The sequence below is a fragment of the Sinohyriopsis cumingii genome, chromosome 6 (assembly GCF_028554795.1).
Source record: "Sinohyriopsis cumingii isolate HCF-2022 chromosome 6, ASM2855479v2, whole genome shotgun sequence".
Lineage (NCBI taxonomy): Eukaryota > Metazoa > Mollusca > Bivalvia > Unionida > Unionidae > Sinohyriopsis > Sinohyriopsis cumingii.
This window is the reverse complement of record NC_142966.1, coordinates 2,432,618-2,456,459: the sequence shown is the minus strand read 5'-3', so window position 1 is coordinate 2,456,459 and position 23,842 is coordinate 2,432,618. Positions and strand designations below refer to the sequence as shown.

General features: G+C 33.6%; 1 protein-coding gene across 3 annotated transcripts in view; it reads right to left on the bottom strand.

Moving 5' to 3' along the window:
• LOC149796275 (uncharacterized) overlaps positions 1–23,842 on the bottom strand; it is a 67,663-nt gene that overhangs the window by 23,915 nt on the left and 19,906 nt on the right. The window contains exons 6-11 of one of the 3 annotated variants that reach the window (XM_089960910.1): positions 20,415–20,514; positions 15,813–15,994; positions 14,570–14,781; positions 11,138–11,286; positions 7,710–7,745; positions 4,817–5,228 (exon numbers count right to left, since the gene is read on the bottom strand). In XM_089960910.1, coding sequence (XP_089817036.1) covers positions 4,817–5,228; positions 7,710–7,745; positions 11,138–11,286; positions 14,570–14,781; positions 15,813–15,994; positions 20,415–20,514 — 1,091 coding nt within the window. The remainder of the gene's footprint in view (positions 1–4,816; positions 5,229–7,709; positions 7,746–11,137; positions 11,287–14,569; positions 14,782–15,812; positions 15,995–20,414; positions 20,515–23,842) is intronic. The other 2 variants (XM_089960911.1, XM_089960912.1) reach the window with 2 other exon arrangements.

Here is a 23,842-nt window from a genome sequence, read left to right as displayed (position 1 = left end):
TTATCTATTGTTACATAAACAAATTCTTTGTCCATACTGATAAACCATCTAAGCAATGCATTGTTATAACATAATCCGCTTATGTTGACATCTAGCATGAGTACTATATGTTGTGAGACAATAATAATAATAATAATAATAACTGTGCTGTTACCATTGGAACAGTCACAGTAGCTTTTTAGATTTGTCTCCCTTTGTAATTCTTCTTCACAAATATCAGTTTCCTATTTTCGTTTGTAATACGTCCAGGCAGGAATGTGAACGTGCCTTCACAGCTCTTTTCACTGAATCTGAAGCCCACCACAGTGTGAGTAAATTTGTGAATTATTGTTAATGACTCGTAAATTTAATTTCCGATATGGATGTTAATTGAAAATGACAATCAGTTCCGACATAGGAATGGATAACAATATGCAATGCCACGTGGCTTGCAAGTGCATATGATACCCTTTATTTTTGTCAGATTCATCACAAACATTCCTTTTATGTCATCATTTAAACCCTCTTAGTAACAATCTTCATGGGGCCCCGAGTGGCCGAGTGGTCTAAAGCGCTCTTCGTTACGGATCACTGCCATCTCACCTCTGTCTGCGGCGGTTCGAGTCTAAGATTCAGCCAATGTGGGCATGTGAGAAAGCCTGCCAGTAGCTTCTCGTGGGTCGGTGGTTCTTTCCGGGGTTTTCCGGGTTCTTCCTCCACCATTAATACTGGCCGCCATGTATAGCCTATCGTGCTGAAAAATGGCGTTAAACCCAACAACAACAACAACAACAACAATCTTCATTAAGCCATGGTAGAGATGTTAACGGAAACATACCTTATAGTGAATTTCAAAGTATGGAACCATATAACGGACATTATTTCATTAGTAAATTTAAAAGGATGGAAAGACAAAAGGAACCTTTTACTTTCAATATATGTTGATTGTTTCAGTACTACAGATACTTTTCTTTAATTTAATGTTGATGTAGTAATTTCATATTTTGTAATGGTTGTATTTCCATTTATTACAGCTTTTTACCCTAATTTGAAGAGAGTTCTCGCATACGAATTAAAACAGTATTTAAACACATTGTGATGTTTTGTGTCTTGGATACTAAACAGCTCAAGGGTTATGCTAACTGTAATTCCTCCAGAGGAAAGGCAGTATAATAATGACCATATTTAAAGACGGTAAACAATTAGCTAAGAACTACTCTACCATGAGGCCCTCATACAAAGGAACTTATTTAGTTTAGCTGCATCTCTGAAGCCACTGGATATATTGGGTTTGGAAGAAGGAAACTGAGTGGGCATTTCTAATCTCAACTGGAATACTATTCCAGAACAGAGTTCAGAGTATTGGAAACTTTTTTTAAATAACTCTTTATTTGGTTTGGGAATTTTATACTGTTTGGTAGACATGGATCGCAGGTGAGGAGTATTACCAGGTAGCCCATACTGGAATAGTGATTGTAAATATTAAGGAGCACTATTATGGGATATCCTGTACATTAATTTGGCTTTCCTCAAACAGATTCGGTCTTTAATAGCTAATATTTTTAACTTACCAGCTAAATTTTCCATGCTTTCTTTCTGGACTGATATTAGCCCTAATGCTCTTTTTTGAAGATGTGCCAGCTTTGCTATGTTTTTATCATTTGAATTACCCCATACTGTATTACAGTAGTCTAAATAGGGTTGTATGTAACTGTTATAAAATAGTTTTCTGTGCCTTTCAGGGAGAAAATGTCTTATCCTACTGTGAAGCCATAAACTTGAATTGACTTTTTTTACTGATATGTTTATGTTTGATATGTTCAGTCCATGATCTACCTGAACACCAAGTAGTCTATCATGACAGACCATTTGCAAATTTTTATCCTTCCATGTCAGACATAGTTCATCACTATCAAGATATCTCCTTTTCTGCCATGTTGAGATAAGTAATATTTTAGTTTTACCAGTATTTACCACTATGCCATTGCATGTGCACCAGTTTTCCAGCTTGTTTAGGGCATTCTGTAAAGACATTTTGAGCTCATGCTTTGTGTTTTGGATGTCTGACAATGCTGTGTCATCTGCATAGAGATCTGTAGATGATATTGAGTCTCTTAGTAAAAGTGGATAGTCATTAATAAATAAAATAAATAGTAATGGACCTAGAATTGAGCCTTGTGGTACTCCATATCTAATTGTTCCAGGTTCAGAAGGAACATTCTTTATGTGAACATGTTGTGTTCTCTCACTTAAGTATGAAGTAAACCATCTAATTGTTCTTTCATCACAATGGTAGATATTTTCAGTTTCTTCAAAAGGATTTCATGATCCACTATGTCAAAAGCTTTCCTGAAATCTACAAATACAGATCCTATTATTTTACCTTGGTCAAGTGCTTGAAGCCATTTATCAGTTAGGGAGATCAAGGCCGTCTCACATGAATGTTTCTGTCTAAAGCCTGATTGATTAGGGTGTAACAGCAAGTGTTTGGTTAAATATGACATGAACGATTCATGGACATGTTTTTCAATCAAATTTGACAAGTTTGGTAGTATTGAGATTGGTCGGTAGTTATCAGCATCAACCTTAGAACCAGATTTGTGAATAGGAGTTACTTTTGCAGTTTTCCATATTTTGGGGACAGATGAGGTAGCAATACTTAAAAAGTTTATGAATGTGATGCTATCTACAAGATTTAATGAGTCTTGGACCAATCTGATCAAGTCCTATAGCTTTCTTGGTATCTAGTTCAGTGAGACATCTTTTAACAAAGTTTTTTTATACTGGTGGGATAGAGAAACATACCTCCTTAGAGATTTTGCTGCTGCAGAACTTTTTCAGTTCATTAAGTTGTTTTCTATCACTGGTACTTTTAACTTTGTGGTAATGTTGATGAAAAAAATCACTGAAAACATTTGCAATGTCAGTGTCATCAGTGACTATGGTGTCATTTACCAGAAGTGAGTGAATTTTATTTGTCTGATCTTTTTGTGTTCCTCCAGTGAGTTCATTGAAGACTTTCCAAATGGAGTTTGTGTTGCTCTTTTTCAGTAGTAAGCCAATTAGGTTGAATTTCAGTCTTTACTCAATGTACTTTCAGTGGTGCATGCTTAGAGACTACATCCATGAATAAGTCAGTCCACACCCTCTGAGCTTCATCTATGTCATTCAAATGTTGGATCATATTCCATGGAACTTTATACAGGTCATTGAGAAATTGTTCTTCATTAAAAATTTTGAACAATCTGTAAGTGATCATTTTGTGTGTATTTTTCTTATTTTTTTTGCATTTAACCTTTCTTGTCAAAAAAGGAGGATAGTGGTCACTAAGACCAACATTCGGTACATTAACACAAGCCACATTATCTGGAGGGTTGGTATAAATGTGATCAGTAAGAGTGCTTGATTTTTCTGTTACCCTTGTGGGCTCATTTACCAGCTGGTCTAGGCCTAATGATTCAATAAATTCCATCCAATTGTTCCTTATTTGAATATTGAGAAGGTCCTTATTTATATTGCCAAGTACATATGTTTCTTTCTCTTGTGCAAGAACATTTTCCATTTGTTTCAAAAAGTTATCATTCCAAATTGCTTTGGAGGAAGGTGGCCTATAAATGAAACCAACTAGGAATGATTTTGCATTATTTTGAGAAATTTCCACCCAGATACTCTCAATTTCATGTGACTCCAAGTCAAGTTGCCTTTCTGCATTTACATCTTCCCTAATGTATACAACAAGACTTCCCCCTGCTGTCTCTCTGTCCCTACATAATGGTTTATTGTAGCCTTGACAGTGAAATAGATCATCATTGTGGTTAGCATTTAATTTGGTTTCAGTGAGTCCTAAAACATGTATATTATTTTCCTTGGAAGACAACATTAACTTAATCTGGTCTATTTTTCCCACAATACCTTGTACATTTCAGTGACCTATGTTAAAACCTTTTGTATTTAGTTTCATATCAATTATATGCATGTCATCATGCAATGGGGTACTCACTGAGATTATCTCCATGCTACTTTTATCATTCTGACATCCTATTTCTATATTTAAATGTTCATATATATTAGCGTCTTCAAAGTCACATACACACCCTGAAAATCATTAACTCTTGCAGTCTCCTCAAAATCCAACCTGGATACAATTTTTAAATTCTTTCTCAAGTGGTTAGACTCCTTACAATCTGATATTGATGCTATTAAATTGCTCCAGCAGTGGTCCGACTCCTTAAAAAACAACCTGGATTCCATTATATTATTCTAGTAGAGAATGAAGACAGCATTATACCTAATTGTACACCTTATAAAACAACACAGTTACTATTGTTTCAGAAGAAGAGAAGGAATGCAGCATTATGCCTGGTCAGACTCCATACAAAACAACCCAGGTACTATTAAATTGTTCCAAAACTGGAGAATGTAAACAACATTCTACCTGGTCAGAGTCCTTACAAGCCAACCAAGATACTATCAGATTTCATTTTTATGAGGTACAATAGTGATTACTATAAGAGTTGAAGTAACAGTCACTATCATTCATAAGCATGGAGATACTGTCTGATGTTAATAATAATGTAAATGATGACAATGATAATACGATGTGACCCCACTATAGCGTGCTCCATTATAACACAAATTTGGATATAAGCATGAAGATATTGTCTGATGTTAATTATAATAATGTAAATGATGACAATGATAATACAGTGTGACCCCGCTATAGCACATTCCATTATAATACAAATTCGGATATAAGCATGGAGAGACTGTCTGACGTTAATTATAAAAATGTAAATGATGACAATTATAATAATTATATTAAGGTAACAAAGCCAACCTGTCTGAATCATGAGTCAGTCTGCTCTGTTCTGCTTGCTCTGCATAAACTTGAGCTGCCACATCAAAAGACACCTCCCTTATCTCAGCTCGCAGTCCCCCCATGCTGGATTCCTTCAAGGCAGGTCTGGGTTGCCCTTTTGCTAATTCCTGCTCACCCTGCCCCCCATTAGGTATTCTTAACTCAATGTCAGGACTCTCTTCCAGTGCACCTGGGGATGCTTCCGGGGATGTGTCATGCTTTATTTCCCTGCTGGTTGTCACCATATCCTTAGAGGATTTGGCCCTCCTGGATGACTCTCCCTCCTCACTTCTCTCATAGATGTCACTAAGCGTCGGTTTGGAGTTCATGAAGCTTGTTTGTGACTCTCCGCCCTGTGCAGACTCCTCTTCACCGAATAGGCTGTAAGTTTCTTTGGGAAGGAAGATAACGAACATTTCGTAAAATAACATAAGTTCTGAAATAAGGTCATTCATCGGGCTACAATTGGAGTCTTACATCCTTGCCATCATCATAGTGTCAGAGAATTATTTCACCATATGAATTGTGGCATAATGTAAATTCATTTATTTTCAGAGGCATCAATTTTTATGGCTTTGCATAAAATAATTTGTTTCTTGATGTTCAAAATCATGAGTGGAAAAGAAGGCTCTATCATTGTTAATTGCATATCTGAATTCCTGAATTGCATGACTAAAAGTAAATATACAGTAATATTGTTGTATAACAGATACTGGAACATTATCTGTATTTTATTACTGCCATTTCACACAAAAAAATTGTGTGCAAAACGGTCTAATTTAGTGTGCTGTGGGATTTACAAACTAGTTCTCCATTTCAGAAGGATTTGATCATGAGAAAAATTTCTTAATCAGGAATAAGATTGATAGTAAACAAACAAACATCATCAAACAGCCACCAAGAAAATGTTGTGAACAGTACCAATATCTGCCGAGACTGTTTAACCCAGGATCAACTTTGTTTTTAGTTGTCATTTCAGTCTTTTTCTTCTTGACACGATAATACAACAGCTGTAGATCGACTGGCTCAAGACTTATAGTATCTAAAATTTCTGTTAATCCAAGCAAATTCCTCAAAAACTGGATAAAAACAAGAACTGGTGTTTGTGCAAGAATGTTGCAGATATAAAATTGTGGTGGCAGTGGTAATGGATAGTTGTACAAGTGATAATGGTTAATACCTGATGCTAATGACTAAGTGTACAAGTGATAATGGTTATACCTGATGTTAATGATTAAGTGTACAAGTGACAATGGTAATACCTGATGCTAATGACTAAGCGTACAAGTGATAATGGTAATACCGGATGTTAATGACCAAGCGTACAAGTGATGATGGTAATACCTGATGCTAATGACCAAGCGTACAAGTGATAATGGAAATACCTGATGCTAATGACTAAGTGTACAAGTGATAATGGTAATACCTGATGTTAATGACCAAGCGTACGAGTGATAATGGTAATACCTGATGCTAATGACCAAGCGTACAAGTGATAATGGTAATACCTGATGCTAATGACTAAGTGTACAAGTGATGATGGTAGTGTGACAATAGCGATTAGGTGAACAAGTGATTGTGGCAATATGTGCTGGTAAAGAGCTAGGTTAAGAAAGGATGATGGTAATATATGATTGTAAAAATTAAATGAACAAGTGATGGTGGTAATATGTGATGGTGATGATTAAGTGCATAAGTGATGATGGTAACATGTGATGTTAATGAACAGGAAAACAAGTAATGATGGTAACATGTGATGTTAATGAACAGGAAAACAAGTAATGATGGTAATATCTGATGGTGATGATTATTTGAACAAGTGAATGAACTAAACATTTAGAAAACAAAGATCTGATCAGAGTTACACCATGATTGACAAAATGTTCAGGGAAACAAATATAATGAACAATACATCTGTCAGTAAATATTTAATATCTTATCAGGTGAATTGTATCCTGTCAACATTTTTCCCATCATCTCTCCCTCTTTACCTCCCTGCCACCTTTAGAAAATTAATTTCCTTGTATTTTGATGAAAATGTTATTAAAATATCTCCTTAGTGTAGTTGCTATCACTTGCTATATTGTTCTTGGTAAATTTAACAGTTACTTGTGCTACTATGAATACTACTACTACCCAACAGTCATGCATCTGTTGCCTATGGGTACATGTAATCTATAGCATATCATTATTAAATATGCACTACTCATGACATGCAGTTCCATCAGTCTTATAGCTGTCTGCGATGAAATATTAATCAAAAACTTAGCTGATGACACCTATGTGAACAGACCCCCAAAGGAACCCCTATTAGCACATTAGTGACTGTATCAAGTAAGAGATATACACCAAGAATAAACACTACTTGACAAGTATAGAAAAAACATGGTATGGCTTTAGCATGATATTTCTTGTGCCAACCTTCACAACAATTGGACTGTGATGGACGTGTGTATACACAAAGCAGGCTTCATTTTATAGCTGAACACCCTATATATGTGCCATGCATTCAGACAGACAGACAAACAAATACAAGATTTCATTTTCCGTTCCCTAAACATATTTGTAACAAGCAAAATAAGTCTAAGCAGGAAATCAGAAACCATCATTACCACAGTGAAATCTGTATGCTGTACAAAAGAAAAAACAAAAAATTCTGAACTAAAATTTTTGATATGACAAGATTTTAAAACTCAAATATTTTCTAAATATATGATCTAATTAATATTAATTACTACTTTGAAAAATGATACTATAAGGAACACAAACTTGGAAATGTAACTTTTTATTCTGAAATTATTTCATGTACACTAAGCAGGTGATTTCAAGAAGTTAATTTGGCTTCTGATTCCAGTAAATAAAAATTCCACACCTAGAAATTTCATACCATCTCTCGTGGCTTTTTGTTCTAAAAATGTGAAAAAATGTGTATACTATTTCACTGTAAAACTTGCAGTAATTTGAGTACAAGTAGTAATTAGGATACAAGTAATTAGGGTACAAATAGTAATTAGGGTACAAATAGTAATTAGGGTACAAGTAGTAATTAGAGTACAAGTAGTAATTAGAGTACAAATAGTAATTAGGGTACAAATAGTAATTAGGGTACAAGTAGTAATTAGGGTACAAATAGTAATTAGGGTGCAAGCAATAATTGGGGTACGTGCAGTAATTGGTAGCACATTTAAGAATAATGCACTGACAGGTTTAGATTTTCATTAACAGACCAGACACAAGCTAGTATTTGGGATACACTGCTTGAGTACAGTGTTTGGGACACACACTGCCTGAATACAGTGTATGGGACACAATGCCTGAGTACAGCATTTGGGACACACAGTCTGAGTACAGTGTCCATGATACTGTCTGAGTACAGTGGGACACACTGCTTGATTACAGGGTATGGGACACACTACCTGCAATACACACTGCTTGAGTACAGTGTCTAGACACACAGTGGCTTATTACAGTGTCTTTAAATTAATATTTCTTTATACATCACATTCAGCTTTCAGGATAAGCAAGTGTATAATCAGATGGCTGATACATACATGGAATGATTAGAGATTATTAAGTTACCTGAATAAATAAGTAATAAATAAATAAATATGAAGAACTCAATCAAGTAATCAACTGATAAATAAATTCATGAGAAAAGAAAATGCAGTACAAACTGAGATAAACAAGTCGATTCAAACGATCATGAGCTTTTCATAGTTTTGAATTAACAGGGAAAACATGATTAGTGAGTACAGTAATTTTTCACATTGCATCTGATCAATTAGGTGATTAACATTATTAACTACATGTATTGCTTGAAATAGTCCATTAAGTGATTCCCATTTTTAACTACATGTATTGCCTGAAATAGTCCATTAAGTAATTAACATTATTAAATACATGTATTGCTTGAAATAGTCCAGCAAGTGATTCCCATTTTTAACTACATGTATTGCTTGAAATAGTCCATTAAGTGATTCCCATTTTTAACTACATGTATTGCTTGAAATAGTCCATTAAGTGATTAACATTATTAAATACATGTATTGCTTGAAATAGTCCATTAAGTGATTCCCATTTTTAACTACATGTATTGCTTGAAATAGTCCATTAAGTGATTAACATTATTAAATACATGTATTGCTTGAAATAGTCCATTAAGTGATTAACATTTTTAACTACATGTATTGCTTAAAATAAATTATATAACTCATACTGTGAATGACTTGGAAGTGACTAATATTTATCTGGAAGAAAAAAAAAGATTAAAACCCTAGCTAGATTTGAAATTAAGACAGCAAATCATCTATGTTTCATCAATCTACCCAAATATCTACTAAATTTTGTTTTAAAAAACAGGTAAAGAAAAAACAAAACGATGAAAAAAGATTATTAATTTTTTAAACAAGAAGTATAAACAACAAATTTTAATTCTGAGGCAATGACTTTAATATAAAACTAGAGCTGATTTAATTTACAAAATGGCATCCCATGCAAACCTAGGATTTGTTATTCAAGTGTTCCAGTTGAGAAGAGAGTTATTTGCTTTGTCTAAAATGGCCAATTTTGCAACAAGTTCTGATCAGTGAAAAGTCTATCATTCTGATCTGAAAAAAGCAGTAGAGTTGACTGCTTGATAAAGTCTATATTAAATATACATCAAGAGAATCTTGCACTATAAAATTTTAGGATGATCATAAATAATGTTAGGAAATAGCTACATCTGATTAGCAAGCACTTGATTTAGTTGGGGGATGATCCATCCAACTTGCAAGTCCTTGATTTGGTTGGAGGATGATCCATCAAATTAGCAAGTCCTTGATTTGGTTGGAGGATGATCCATCCAATTAGCAAGTCCTTGATTTGGTTGGAGGATGATCCATCCAATTAGCAAGTCCTTGATTTGGTTGGAGGATGATCCATCCAACTTGCAAGTCCTTGATTTGGTTGGAGGATGATCCGTTCAATTAGCAAGTCCTTGATTTGGTTGGAGGATGATCCATCCAACTTGAAAGTCCTTGATTTGGTTGGGGGATGATCCATTCAATTAGCAAGTCCTTGATTTGGTTGGAGGATGATCCATCCAACTTGCAAGTCCTTGATTTGGTTGGGGGATGATCCATTCAATTAGCAAGTCCTTGATTTGGTTGGAGGATGATCCATCCAATTAGCAAGTCCTTGATTTGGTTGGAGGATGATCAATCCAACTTGCAAGTCCTTGATTTGGTTGGAGGATGATCCGTTCAATTAGCAAGTCCTTGATTTGGTTGGAGGATGATCCATCCAACTTGCAAGTCCTTGATTTGGTTGGGGGATGATCCATTCAATTAGCAAGTCCTTGATTTGGTTGGAGGATGATCCATCCAACTTGCAAGTCCTTGATTTGGTTGGAGGATGATCCATCCAATTAGCAAGTCCTTGATTTGGTTGGAGGATGATCCATCCAATTAGCAAGTCCTTGATTTGTTTGGAGGATGATCTATCCAACTTGCAAGTCCTTGATTTGGTTGGAGGATGATCCATCCAATTACCAAGTCCTTGATTTGGTTGGGAGATGATCCATCCAACCAGCAAGTGCTTGATTTAGTTGGGGGATGATCCATCCAACTGGCAAGTCCTTGATTTGGTTAGAATATGACTGAGTAATTTTGGCTCAAATTCCCTTGGCCTTGTCATCCATATAACTTAATCTGCTAGGAAGACTGAGAATGTATCAAGTTCAAATTCCCCTGGAGTTGTCATCCATATAACTTAATCTGCTAGGAAGACTGAGAATTTATCAAGTTCAAATTCCCTTGGAGTTGTCATCCATACAACTTAATCTGCTAGGAAGACTGAGAATGTATCAAGTTCAAATTCCCTTGGAGTTGTCATCCATATAACTTAATCTGCTAGGAAGACTGAGAATTTATCAAGCTGCTTCACAAGTATGAGTGTTTAGAATGTTGATGAACATGATTGTAAATTTGTAAATGGAGGAATCTGTCTAAACTGACTAGTGTATCCAAGATTCCAACTTACTCTGACTGAAATCCATCTTACCCGCTTAGTATTATACTTAACACTAAATATATAAGGTCTGTGTTCTTTCTGGCCTCAAGTTTTATTTAATTGTTATAATTAACAGGTTCTATCTGGCCTCAAGTTTTAGTACATATAATTGTTGTAATATATGAAATATAAAGGATCCAGTCTATCTGTAAAAGCATGCTGACTTAAAATATGTAAGGGAAATCTGCTAGGAATGTTTATGGAAAATCTATAACTGTGAAACAAATACTGGTCCAGTCTGTGAGTTACCTGAACTTTGTGGATTGCTGCTGATGGGTGGTGTCTGCCTGTCTGTTCTTGGTCGTACCCCTCGTGCCATGTCCTGGAGTACCTTCAGTGCAGCCAGATTTGTTTTGGCTGCCTCTGACAGTATCTGTAAAGCTATCATTATATCCACCCTGTGGAATTGAGTAAAAAATGCATACAATTCTACGTGCATTCAGTATTAAAAAGACTGCTCACAAATGGGTGAAGTATGCTTACAAAAAACTGAGGAAAATAATTTTTTTTTAAAAATATACAGCAACTATGATTCCAACCTCAGCTCTGATACAAAATAATTGTTATTCCAACCTCACCTCTGATGCAAAGTAGTTATGATTCCAACCTCAGTTCTGATACAAACTAATTACTATTCTGACCTAAGTTTGTCAGTAATCTGCTTAGGTGACACAGTGATTGGACTGGTTTAAAGTAACACAATCAATGCACTAGTTTAAAGTAACACCAAATAAGGATCACTTTAATGTAATAAAATAGCATGACTTGTTTAAAGTAACACAATACTGGGACTGGTTTAATGTAACACAATGATGGGACTTGTTAAATGTGACACAATAATAGGACAGACTTAATATGACACAAAAATGGGACTGGTTTAACATGAGACAATACCAGGACAGGTTTAATGTAAAACAATAATGGGGCTGTTTTCATGTAAAATAATAATGGGACTAGTTTAATGTAACACAATGATGGGGCTGATTAAATGCAACACAATGATGAGATTGGTTTAATGTAAAAATACCGGGACTGGTTTAGTGTAACATTATGAGTATAATCTAGATAATTAATTGTTCTGGTACTGATATACAGGTGAACTGACGTAGTTTATGAATTGTACTGGTACATACAACTATAATCTCCCATTACATTAATTGAGTTGGTACTGATATTCAGATATAATCTCCTAGTTCATTAATTGTACTGGTACTGATATACAGGTGAAATTTCCTAGTTCACTGACTGTTCTGGTAATGATATACAGGTGAAATTTCCTAGTTCATTGATTGTTCTGGTCCTGACATACAGGTGAAATCTCCTAGTTCATTAATTGTACTTGTACTGACATACAGGTGAAATCTCCTAGTTCATTAATTGTACTGGTACTGACATACAGGTGAAATCTCCTAGTTCATTAATTGTACTGGTACTGACATACAGGTGAAATCTCCTAGTTCATTAATTTTACTGGTACTGGCATACATGTGAAATCTCCTATTTCATTAATTGTACTGGTACTGATATTCAGGTGAAATTTCCTAGTTCATTGATTACTCTGTTACTGATATTCAGGTATAATCTCCTAGTTCATTAATTGTACTGGTGCTGATATTCAGGTGAAATTTCCTAGTTCATTAATTGTTCTGGTACTGACATACAGGTGAAATCTCCAAGGTCATTCATTATTTTGGTACTGACATACAGGTGAAATCTCCTATTTCATTAATTGTACTTTTACTGATATACAGGTGAAATCTCCTAGTTCATTAACCATTCTGGTACAGACATACAGGTGAGATCTCCTAGTTCATTAACTGCTCAGGTATTTATATACAAGTGAAATCTCCTAGTTCATTAATTGTTCTGGTACTGACAGCTTAATGATAAAAGGGAGAATCTTTCTTGATACAAGGTGTGTTTAGTCCCAATCGGCAAAATGAGATCAAAATTTTAAAGCAAAGATCTTAATTCCAACAGACCTGTAAAATATCTGTCAAATTTAAAAAGAACTGGATGAAATAAAATTAAGTGTGCAAAGCGTATGGCAAAAAGTTATTGCAAATATAAAAAGTTTCATGTTTAAAACATAGATGCAAATGATTTCTCAAGGTAGCTATGTTTGTGAATATATGCAATATATTTATATAATACATATTGCAAAATATATTTATATAATATATATATTGCAGACATATTTATATAATATACATATTGCAAAATATATTTATATAATATATATATTGCAGACATATTTATATAATATACATACTGCCAACATATATATATATATATATATATATATATATATATATATATATATATATATATATATATATATATATATATATATATATATATATGTGTGTGTGTGAGTGTGTGTGTGTGTGTGTGTGTGTGTGTCAAATTTTTTCCATGACTAGATTGTAATCATTATTTATAAACAATATATTATATAACTAATTTGGTCCATGAGTGTACAATCTATTTAAGATAATGAGCTAAAAATAGGTTTCTTGGGGGGCTAGAGTTAAAACAAATGAACCTGTGTACAATAAAGTAATTTTCTGATTGGATGGTTCAAGTGTTGTGCATTATCAGGTGGGGATGTATTCTAACATATGTCACATGAGGATCTACTGCAACACGTCACATGGGTACACACTGCGACATCGAGTCATGGAGATGTATATAAGGTGAGAAGTGAACAACTGTTCAGGCCTATTTTTATTACTGTTCTTCTTTAGTTTTCAGTCTGCAGAAGTATTTGATGTTGTTTTTAGATTTAATCTGAGAAGAATCATTTATTTTTATTATTTATTGGAATTACAAAGTGCTCATGTGACAGCTTGGGCTAAATACTATTTTGGGATTACTGTAAATTCATTCAAGAGTTCTGGACAATCTTCATTTGATTCTAGGATATTGTTACATCAGCACATTCAAGACCTGGAATTCATTCAGAACATTCTCTTCTTTTGGACATGTCATAGAACTTTTATGATTATTTTGGATTTAATTCACAATACTGTAACTTCCTCTTAAATTTTCATTTTAGAACTTTATTAAATTATTTAAGTGTTACCAAACTTGTTGGCTTGCTTCTTTCTCTTACTGAGTTTAACACTATAGAGTCATAACAATATAATATACATATTGCCAACATATTTATATAATATACATATAGCCAATATATTCATATAATATACATATTGCCAACATATTTATATAATATACATATTGCCAACATATTCATATAATATACATATTGCCAACATATTCACATAATATACATATTGCCAACATATTCATATAATATACATATAGCCAACATATTCATATAATATACATAAGGCCAACATATTCATATAATATACATATTGCCAACATATTCATATAATATACATATTGCCAACATATTCATATAATATACATATTGCCAACATATTCATATAATATACATATTGCCAACATATTCATATAATATACATATTGCCAACATATTCATATAATATACATATTGCCAACATATTCATATAATATACATATTGCCAACATTTTATATAATATACATATTTCCAAGGAGGATATCATTAAAATTTTGTGTGGCTAATATGCTGAATATACTGAATTTGTTAAAATGTTGTTACCCTAAAATAATGATTTATAGAATGTGTTTACCAGTTCTCATTGACGATCCCCATGCCACAGTGAGTGAGGGCCTGTAACGCCTGATTTAATCCCCCTCCTAGCTGATTTGTACACCGCCAAACATCAAGTGCATGCCACAGTGTTGGACTCAGATCATGCACACTGCTACTGATGGCACCACTGTGTGTGGTGAGTGCATCATCATGGTGACTGCTACGCTTTATGTCTGATTCTTGACTCACCTGTAAATGTGAAACATCAGTTAAGCAAATCTATTTTTAAAAATATTTCTCAAATAGTGAAAGCTTTCAGCAGTACAGAGGTTAGAGATTTGTATTACATATGTGCAGTAGAAAATAATTTGGAACATCAATCCTTCTGCTAAAAATGACAGGTGTTCTCTCATGACAAGTCACAACACTAATAATAAATCTGTACATTGAGAACCTGGTCTCACAAGACAGGTGGTTTACTGTATGTATGTAAAACCTTACTAAGACCTTTTTGATCTCTTTAATCTGTATATATATGTAGCATGAGAAAAACATTTAACCATTACTGAAATTCTTCTAATATTGCATTTTATCAGCAATAAACTTATAGAAAAATCACAATTTCTTAAAATCTGTGTTCATAGATTATTCTCACAGTACTTCATGATTACAGGACTAAGATTGCTGGTAGAACTGCTCAGCCATAAAAATGACTACAGGACTACGATTTGCTGGTAGAACATTTTCAGCCATAACAATGACTATAGGACTAAGTTTTGCTGGTAGAACTGATCAGCCATAACAATGACTACAGGACTAAGATTTGCTGGTAGAACATTTTCAGCCACAACAATGACCACAGGACTAAGATTTGCTGGTAGAACTGCTCAGCCATAACAATGACTACAGGACTAAGATTTGCTGGTAGAAGTGATCAGCCATAACAATGACTACAGGACTAAGATTTGCTGGTAGAACATTTTCAGCCACAACAATGACCACAGGACTAAGATTTGCTGGTAGAACTGCTCAGCCATAACAATGACTACAGGACTAAGATTTGCTGGTAGAAGTGATCAGCCATAACAATGACTACAGGACTAAGATTTGCTGGTAGAACATTTTCAGCCACAACAATGACCACAGGACTAAGATTTGCTGGTAGAACTGATCAGCCATAACAATGAATACAGGACTAAGATTTGCTGGTAGATCTACTTAGCCATATCCAAATTCAAACTTGCCAGCACGTTTATATTTTTACAGTATCAATTACTTACAACACTGGGCCTGCTATAAGAACTTTTTGGACTCTTTGGGTGTGGAACATTATCCCCCTCTTTCACCTCTCCTGGTTCAACCTGTGTGTCCGCCATGACAATTTTACCAACAGTGATAATAAAACGCATGGACAGAAGTGCATTGGGGTAAGGACTGTAGGCTTCCTGGCAGTCTGATAAACCTATGAAAATTCAACATTTCATTACATCTTTGCAGAAAATTATGGCATAAAATTAAAAATTGCAAACTAACAAATAATTACAAATAATAATTTACTGTCCTGCCCCTGACAAATGTCTCACAGGAATGGCTGCCATGTGACCTTGACCTCATATTTAATATCACATAATTTGTGCCAGATCATGTAATTCTTTCATTAATCTTACTGTCACATGGTTCATAGGATATCCTGTACATTATCTCATTAATCTTTATGTCACATAATTCACAGGATACCCTGTACATTATCTCACTAACCTTTATGTCACATAATTCACAGGATATCCTGTACATTATCTCACTAACCTTTATGTCACATAATTCACAGGATATCCTGTACATTATCTCATTAATCTTTATGTCACATAATTCACAGGATATCCTGTACATTATCTCACTAACCTTTATGTCACATAATTCACAGGATATCCTGTACATTATCTCACTAACCTTTATGTCACATAATTCACATGATATCCTGTACATTATCTCATTAATCTTTATATCACATAATTCACAGGAGATCCTGTGCATTGTCTCAAAAATCTTTATGTTACATGATTTACAGGATATCCTGTACATTATCTCATTAATCTTTATGTCCCATAATTCACAGGATATCCTGTGCATTATCTCATTAATCCTTGTGAAATCATTTAGGTGGCACTTTACAGTTTCATATTTTGCATAGGGTTAGAATTTTTAAGAAAAAGAATTTTCCCAGATTTCCTCAGTGGTTATACTGGCTTTTTAAAAAAAGACCTTGTATATCTTAGGTATAATTCAAAGAACCTTTAATTCCCTTTATTTTGGTGTATGATTGATGGGTGTAATATGGGTTATACAGTATACAGCTTGGTCTTACTCCAGATGTGCACCTTTCAAAAAAGTGCTAGCTCCACTTGGTCATTTTCACTTCCTGAACTTCTGAAGTAAATTGTATAAAAAAAGAGCCGATAACTTTTTTTTTACATTTTATATATTTGGTAATTCATTCATTGCACTTTCAGAAGCTGGTATTGTTTAGTCTGGCAAAATTCATTTTCTCTATTTTAATAGCTGCTATGGATAGTGTACTTTAGACTAATTCAGGCTGAATTTTTAGCACAAGGGAGCAGTCATTTTAGTTAGAAGTGTGCTTAGATCATGTACAATTTCCAAAAGTACAATATCCAAAGAAATATCATGCACATTACATTAATGTGGCATAGAGGTATGCCAACATTTTCTCCAATGTGCATTTTTTAAATGCAAACAACTTCACCTTACATATGTCACTTTCTCAAAAGTACATAATACCTGGTGATTGCCCCCTTATGTAAGATCCTATCACTGATCTTTATAACATGATTCATGTGAGAGCTTTTATGTCCTCTTATCAATCCTTGTCAAAAGGTTTAAGTCAGATCTTATGTCCTCATTATTCTTCAAGCTACAGCACTCATGTGATATGTATGTCCTCATTACTATTCATGCCACATGATTCATGTGATATGTATGTCCTCATTACTATTCATGCCACATGATTCATGTGATATGTATGTCCTCATTACTATTCATGCCACATGATTCATGTGATATGTATGTCTTCATTACTATTCATGCCACATGACTCATGTGATATGTATGTCCTCATTACTATTCATGCCACATGATTCATGTGCTATGTATGTCCTTGTTACTCTTCATGCCACATGATTCATGTGATATGTATGTCCTCATTACTCTTCATGCCACATGACTCATGTGATATGTATGTCCTCATTATTCTTCATGTCCCATTATTCATGTCAGATGCATGTCCTCATTAATCTTGATGTCATATTATTCATGTGATATGTATGTCCTTGTTAATCTTCATGTAATTTTATTCATGTGAAATGTGTGTCCTCATTAATTTTCATGTCACATTATTCATGTGAGATGTTTTATGTCCTTATTATTCTTGATGTGATTTTATTCATGTGAGATGTATGTCCTAATTAATCTTCATGTCCCATTATTCATGTGAGATGTATGTCCTCGTTATTCTTGATGTGATTTTATTCATGTGAGATACTGTATGTCCTCATTATTTTCATGTCACATTATTCATATAAGACTTTGTACATCCACTTATCAATCTTTATGTCACATGACTATCCAGTATGTCATCTCATGATTCATATAAAATCTTGTAGTCCTCTAAGTATATATATAGGAAGACTGCAGAATGTGGGATCTATTCATTCTGTATACTGGAGTAAGACTATAAAATGTGGGATCTATTTATTCTATATATATATGGAGACTACAAAATGTGGGATCTACTTATTCTATATACAGCAAGATTACAAAATGTGGGATCATCTTATAGATTTGAAAAGCAACATTAGTTCAAGGAATAAAGAAGAAAGAACTGAACAGAACAGAACAATAGAAGAAAGATGAAATGATGAATAGGAAGATGAGCAGACATAGTGACTCACACATGATTTTTAAATCTTTCATTTTACCAATGTGTCATATCAATAATGGACAGTATTAATATGTTGCTTTTTTTAAAATATAGTCAAACCTGTCTTAATGGTCATCTTTTCTCGGCAGTCACCTGTTCACAATGGCCATTCTACCCCTTCCCAGCAACTTAACTATTTAAATATCATGTATGTAATGGTCACCTGCCTTACACTATCTGCAGACAGGTGTTTCCTAATCCAACAGTGGTTTTTGCATGCCTTAGTCAGTCATTACAGAATATCTACAGTGACCTCTCAGTTTATGCAAACTGAATTTGTTACTCATGAAGAAGGCATTATTAGATAAAGGGGGAAGATCATGGAAATTGAAATGCAAACATCTGGCTTATACTCATACTATTCCAGTCATATTAACTATATCACTCAAGGGTGTCAATATGTCAGATTCAAAAGTAACTCAATGTTGTCAATATGTCAGATTCAAAAGTAACTCAATGTTGTCAATATGTCAGATTCAAAAGTACCTCAATGTTGTCATTATGTCAGATTCAAAAGTAACTCAAGGGTGTCAATATGTCAGATTCAAAAGTTACTCAAGGATGTCAATATGTCAGATTCAGAGGCAACTCGATGGTGTCAATATGTCAGATTCAAAAGTAACTCAAGGGTGTCAATATGTCAGATTCAAAAGTAACTCAAGTTTGTCAATATGTCAGATTCAAATATAATTCAAGGGTGTCAATATGTCAGATTCAAAAGTAACTCAAGGGTGTCAATATGTCAGATTCAAAAGTAACGCAGGGGTGTCAATATGTCAGATTCAGAAGTAACTCAAGGGTGTCAATATGTCAGATTCAAATGTAATTCAAGGGTGACAATATGTCAGATTCAAAAGTAACTCAAGTTTGTCAATATGTCAGATTCAAATGTAACTCAAGTTTGTCAATATGTCAGATTCAAAAGTAACTCAAGGGTGTCAATATGTCAGATTTAAAAGTAACTCAAGTTTGTAAATATGTCAGATTCAAAAGTTACTCAGGGGTGTCAATATGTCAGATTCAGAAGGAACTCGATGGTGTCAATATGTCAGATTCAAATGTAATTCAAGGGTGTCAATATGTCAGATTCAAAAGTAACTCAAGGGTGTCGATATGTCAGATTCCAAAGTCACTCAATGGTGTCAATACGTCAGATTCAAAAGTAACTCAAGTTTGTCAATATGTCAGATTCAAAAGTAACTCAAGGGTGTCAATATGTCAGATTCAAAAGTGAGGCAGTTTTTATCATTAGGGTAGTTAGTTGATGGTGGGAAAAGCAGTTGTGCTGTCACATTAGAAATGTGACTGTGTTACAAGTATAGTGTGATATCTTCATCATTCTGTCGCAGTAGAAATGTGCCTGTGTTACAAGTATAGTGATATCTTCATCATGCTGTCACATTAGAAATGTGCCTGTGTTACAAATATAGTGATATCTTCATCATGCTGTCACAGTAGAAATGTGCCTGTGTTACAAGTATAGTGATATCTTCATCATGCTGTCACAGTAGAAATGTGCCTGTGTTACAAGTATAGTGATATCTTCATCATGCTGTCACAGTAGAAATGTGCCTGTGTTACAAGTATAGTGTGATGTCTTCATCATGCTGTCACAGTAGAAATGTGCCTGTGTTACAAGTATAGTGTGATATCTTCATCTATTGGATGTGCATAAAAGCTATATCTGAAGAAAAAGTTCCTCTTGGAGAAGCTATACAGGATAAATCCCTTTTCATTAGGGCCAGGGGTCGATTAGTATTTATATATTGTCAATAAAATCAGAATTTTGTCTTTTCACATGGGTGGCTGCTGTTGACAGGTTTGACTTTAAAAACAATATGCATATCAAGCCGTTTCAAAAACATAATGTTAGACAAAATCTCACCATCCAAGTAAGTAAAGAGTCGATTTTTGAACTCCTGTTGTCCTTGCAGTTGTCCAGCCATATGGTGATAGAACAATCTTGTGAACACAAGCTGACCCATCTGCAAAAATGAATAAGATGGTGATATTTAAGTCATGTGAACACCATCTGACCTATCTAAAGGAAAAAACATTAAAATAGAACAGTACTATGAACACAAGCTGATCCATCCATAAAACAATAATAATGTCATAGAAGTCCTGTGAACAAAAGCTGACAAATCCACACAACAAAAGAATGTCATAAAAATCATGTAAACACAAGCTGACCCATCCACACAACAAAAGATTTCATAGAAGTCATGTGAACACAAGATGACCTATCCACACAACAAAAGAATGTCACAGAAGTCATGTCAACACAAGCTGACCCATCCACACAACAAAAGAATGTCACAGAAGTTATGTGAACATAAGCTGACAAATCCACACAACAAAAGAATGTCACAGAAGTCATATGAACACAAGCTGACCCATCCACACAACAAAAGAATGTCACAGAAGTTATGTGAACATAAGCTGCCCCATCCACACAACAAAAGAATGTCATATAAGTCATGAACACAAGTCATGTGAACACAAGATGACCCATCCACACAACAAAAGAATGTCATAGAAGTCATGTGAACACAAGCTGACCCATCCACACAACAGAAGAATGTCATACAAGTCATGTGAACACAAGCTGACCCGTCCACAGAACAAAAGAATGTCATAGAAGTCATGTGAACACAAGATGACATATCCATAAAACAATAATAATGCCATAGAAGTCATGTGAACACAAGATGACCCATCCACACAACAAAAAAGAATGTCACAGAAGTTATGCGAACACAGGATGACCCATCCACACAACAAAAGAATGTCATAGAAGTCATGTGAACACAAGCTGATCCATCCACACAACAAAAGAATGTCATAGAAGTCATGTGAACACAAGATGACCCATCCACACAACAAAAGAATGTCACAGAAGTTATGTGAACACAAGATCACCCATCCACGCAACAAAAGAATGTCACAGAAGTTATGTGAACACAAGATGACCCATCCACACAACAAAAGAATGTCATAGAAGTCATGTGAACACAAGCTGGCCCATCCACACAACAAAAGAATGTCACAGAAGTCATGTGAACACAAGCTGACCCATCCACACAACAAAAGAATGTCACAGAAGTCATGTGAACACAAGCTGGCCCATCCACACAACAAAAGAATGTCACAGAAGTCATGTGAACACAAGCTGACCCATCCACACAACAAAAGAATGTCACAGAAGTCATGTGAACACAAGCTGGCCCATCCACACAACAAAAGAATGTACCAAAAGTTATGAGAACACAAGCTGATTCATCCACACAACAAAAGAATGTCACAAAAGTCATGTGAACACAAGGTGACCCATCCACACAACACAATAATTTGGTAATAAAACAGTCATGTGAAGACCTAACAAAATAATATGACAGAACAGTTTTATGAACACAGGCTGACTCATCAGAAGAACAAATATAGTTACAAATGTACATAAAACCCTCACTATAATGAACCTCACTATTATGAATTCCTTTATTAATAAACACCTATACTGGACCCCAGACAGCACTTACACATAACTAGAAATGAATAGCTCATTGTAATAATTGATTCATGTGAAACCCTAATTATTGATTATTCCGTCAGATCTCAAATCATTCATTATTCAAAGGGATTGTGTTAATGTAGAGACAGTGACATCCATGTAACTTAATGACAAGGTATATTACTGTCTTGAAATTTGAATGTAAATTCTATGATACATCTATATTAGTATGTAAACTCTATGATACATCTATATTTGTATGTAAATTATATGAAACATCTATAGTTTTAATTAAATTTTATGATACATCTAGATTTGTAATTAAATTTCATGGTACATCTATATTTGTATGCAAATTATATGATACATCTATGTATGTATGTAAATTCTATGATACATCTATATTTGTATGCAAATTCTATGTGTGTGTGTGTGTGGTTTGGATTTGTAATGTAGCTTTAAAAAATATTCAGTCATATCACTATGATGTCTGCAGTGTGACAGTTTTTAGTGATCTCTAGCACTGGGGCATCATGCTGCAGATGCTCTAACAACTAGGCCACCAGAGCAGTCATGTAAATTCTATGATACATCTATATTTTTATGTAAATTCTATGATACATCTATATTTATATGTAAATTCTATGACACATCTATATTTATGTGTAAATTCTATGATACATCTATCTTTGCATGTAAATTATATGGTACATTTATATTTATATGTAAATTCTATGGTACATCTATCTGTATATGTAAATTCTATGATATATCTATATTTATATGTAAATTCTATGATACATCTACATTTATATGTAAATTCTATGACACATCTATATTTATGTATAAATTCTATGATACATCTATCTTTGCATGTAAATTATATGGTACATCTATATTTATATGTAAATTCTATGATACATCTACATTTATATGTAAATTCTATGGTACATTTATATTTATACATAAATTCTATGGTACATCTATCTTTGTATGTAAATTATATGATACATCTATATTTATGTGTAAATTCCATGATACATCTATTGTTATTTGTAAATTATATGATACATCTATTGTTATTTGTAAATTCTATGAAACATCTATTGTTATTTGTAAATTCTATGATACATCTATTGTTATTTGTAAATTCTATGATATATCTATATTTGTATGTAAATTCTATGATACATCTATATTTATGTGTAAATTCTATGATACATCTATATTTATGTGTAAATTCTATGATACATCTATCTTTGCATGTAAATTCTATGATACATCTATATTTATACACAAATTCAATGGTACATCTATATTTGTATGTAAATTCTATGATACATCTATATTAGTAAGTAAATTCTATGATACATCTGTATTTATTTGTAAATTCTATGGTACATCTATATTTGTATGTAAATTCTATGATATATCTATATTTGTATGTAAATTCTATGATATATCTATATTTGTATGTAAATTCTATGATAGATCTATATTTGTATATAAATTCTATGATACATCTATATTTATATGTAAGTTGTATGTAAATTCCATGATACATCTATATTTATATGTAAATTCTATGATACATCTATATTTGTATGTAAATTATATGATACATCTATCTTTGTGTGTAAAGCCTATGATATATCTATATTAGTACGTACATTATATGATATATCAATATTTGAGTGTAAATTTTATGGTACATTTATATTTGTATGTACAATTCTATGATACATTGATATTTGTATATAAATTATATGGTACATATATATTTGTATGTAAATTCTATGATA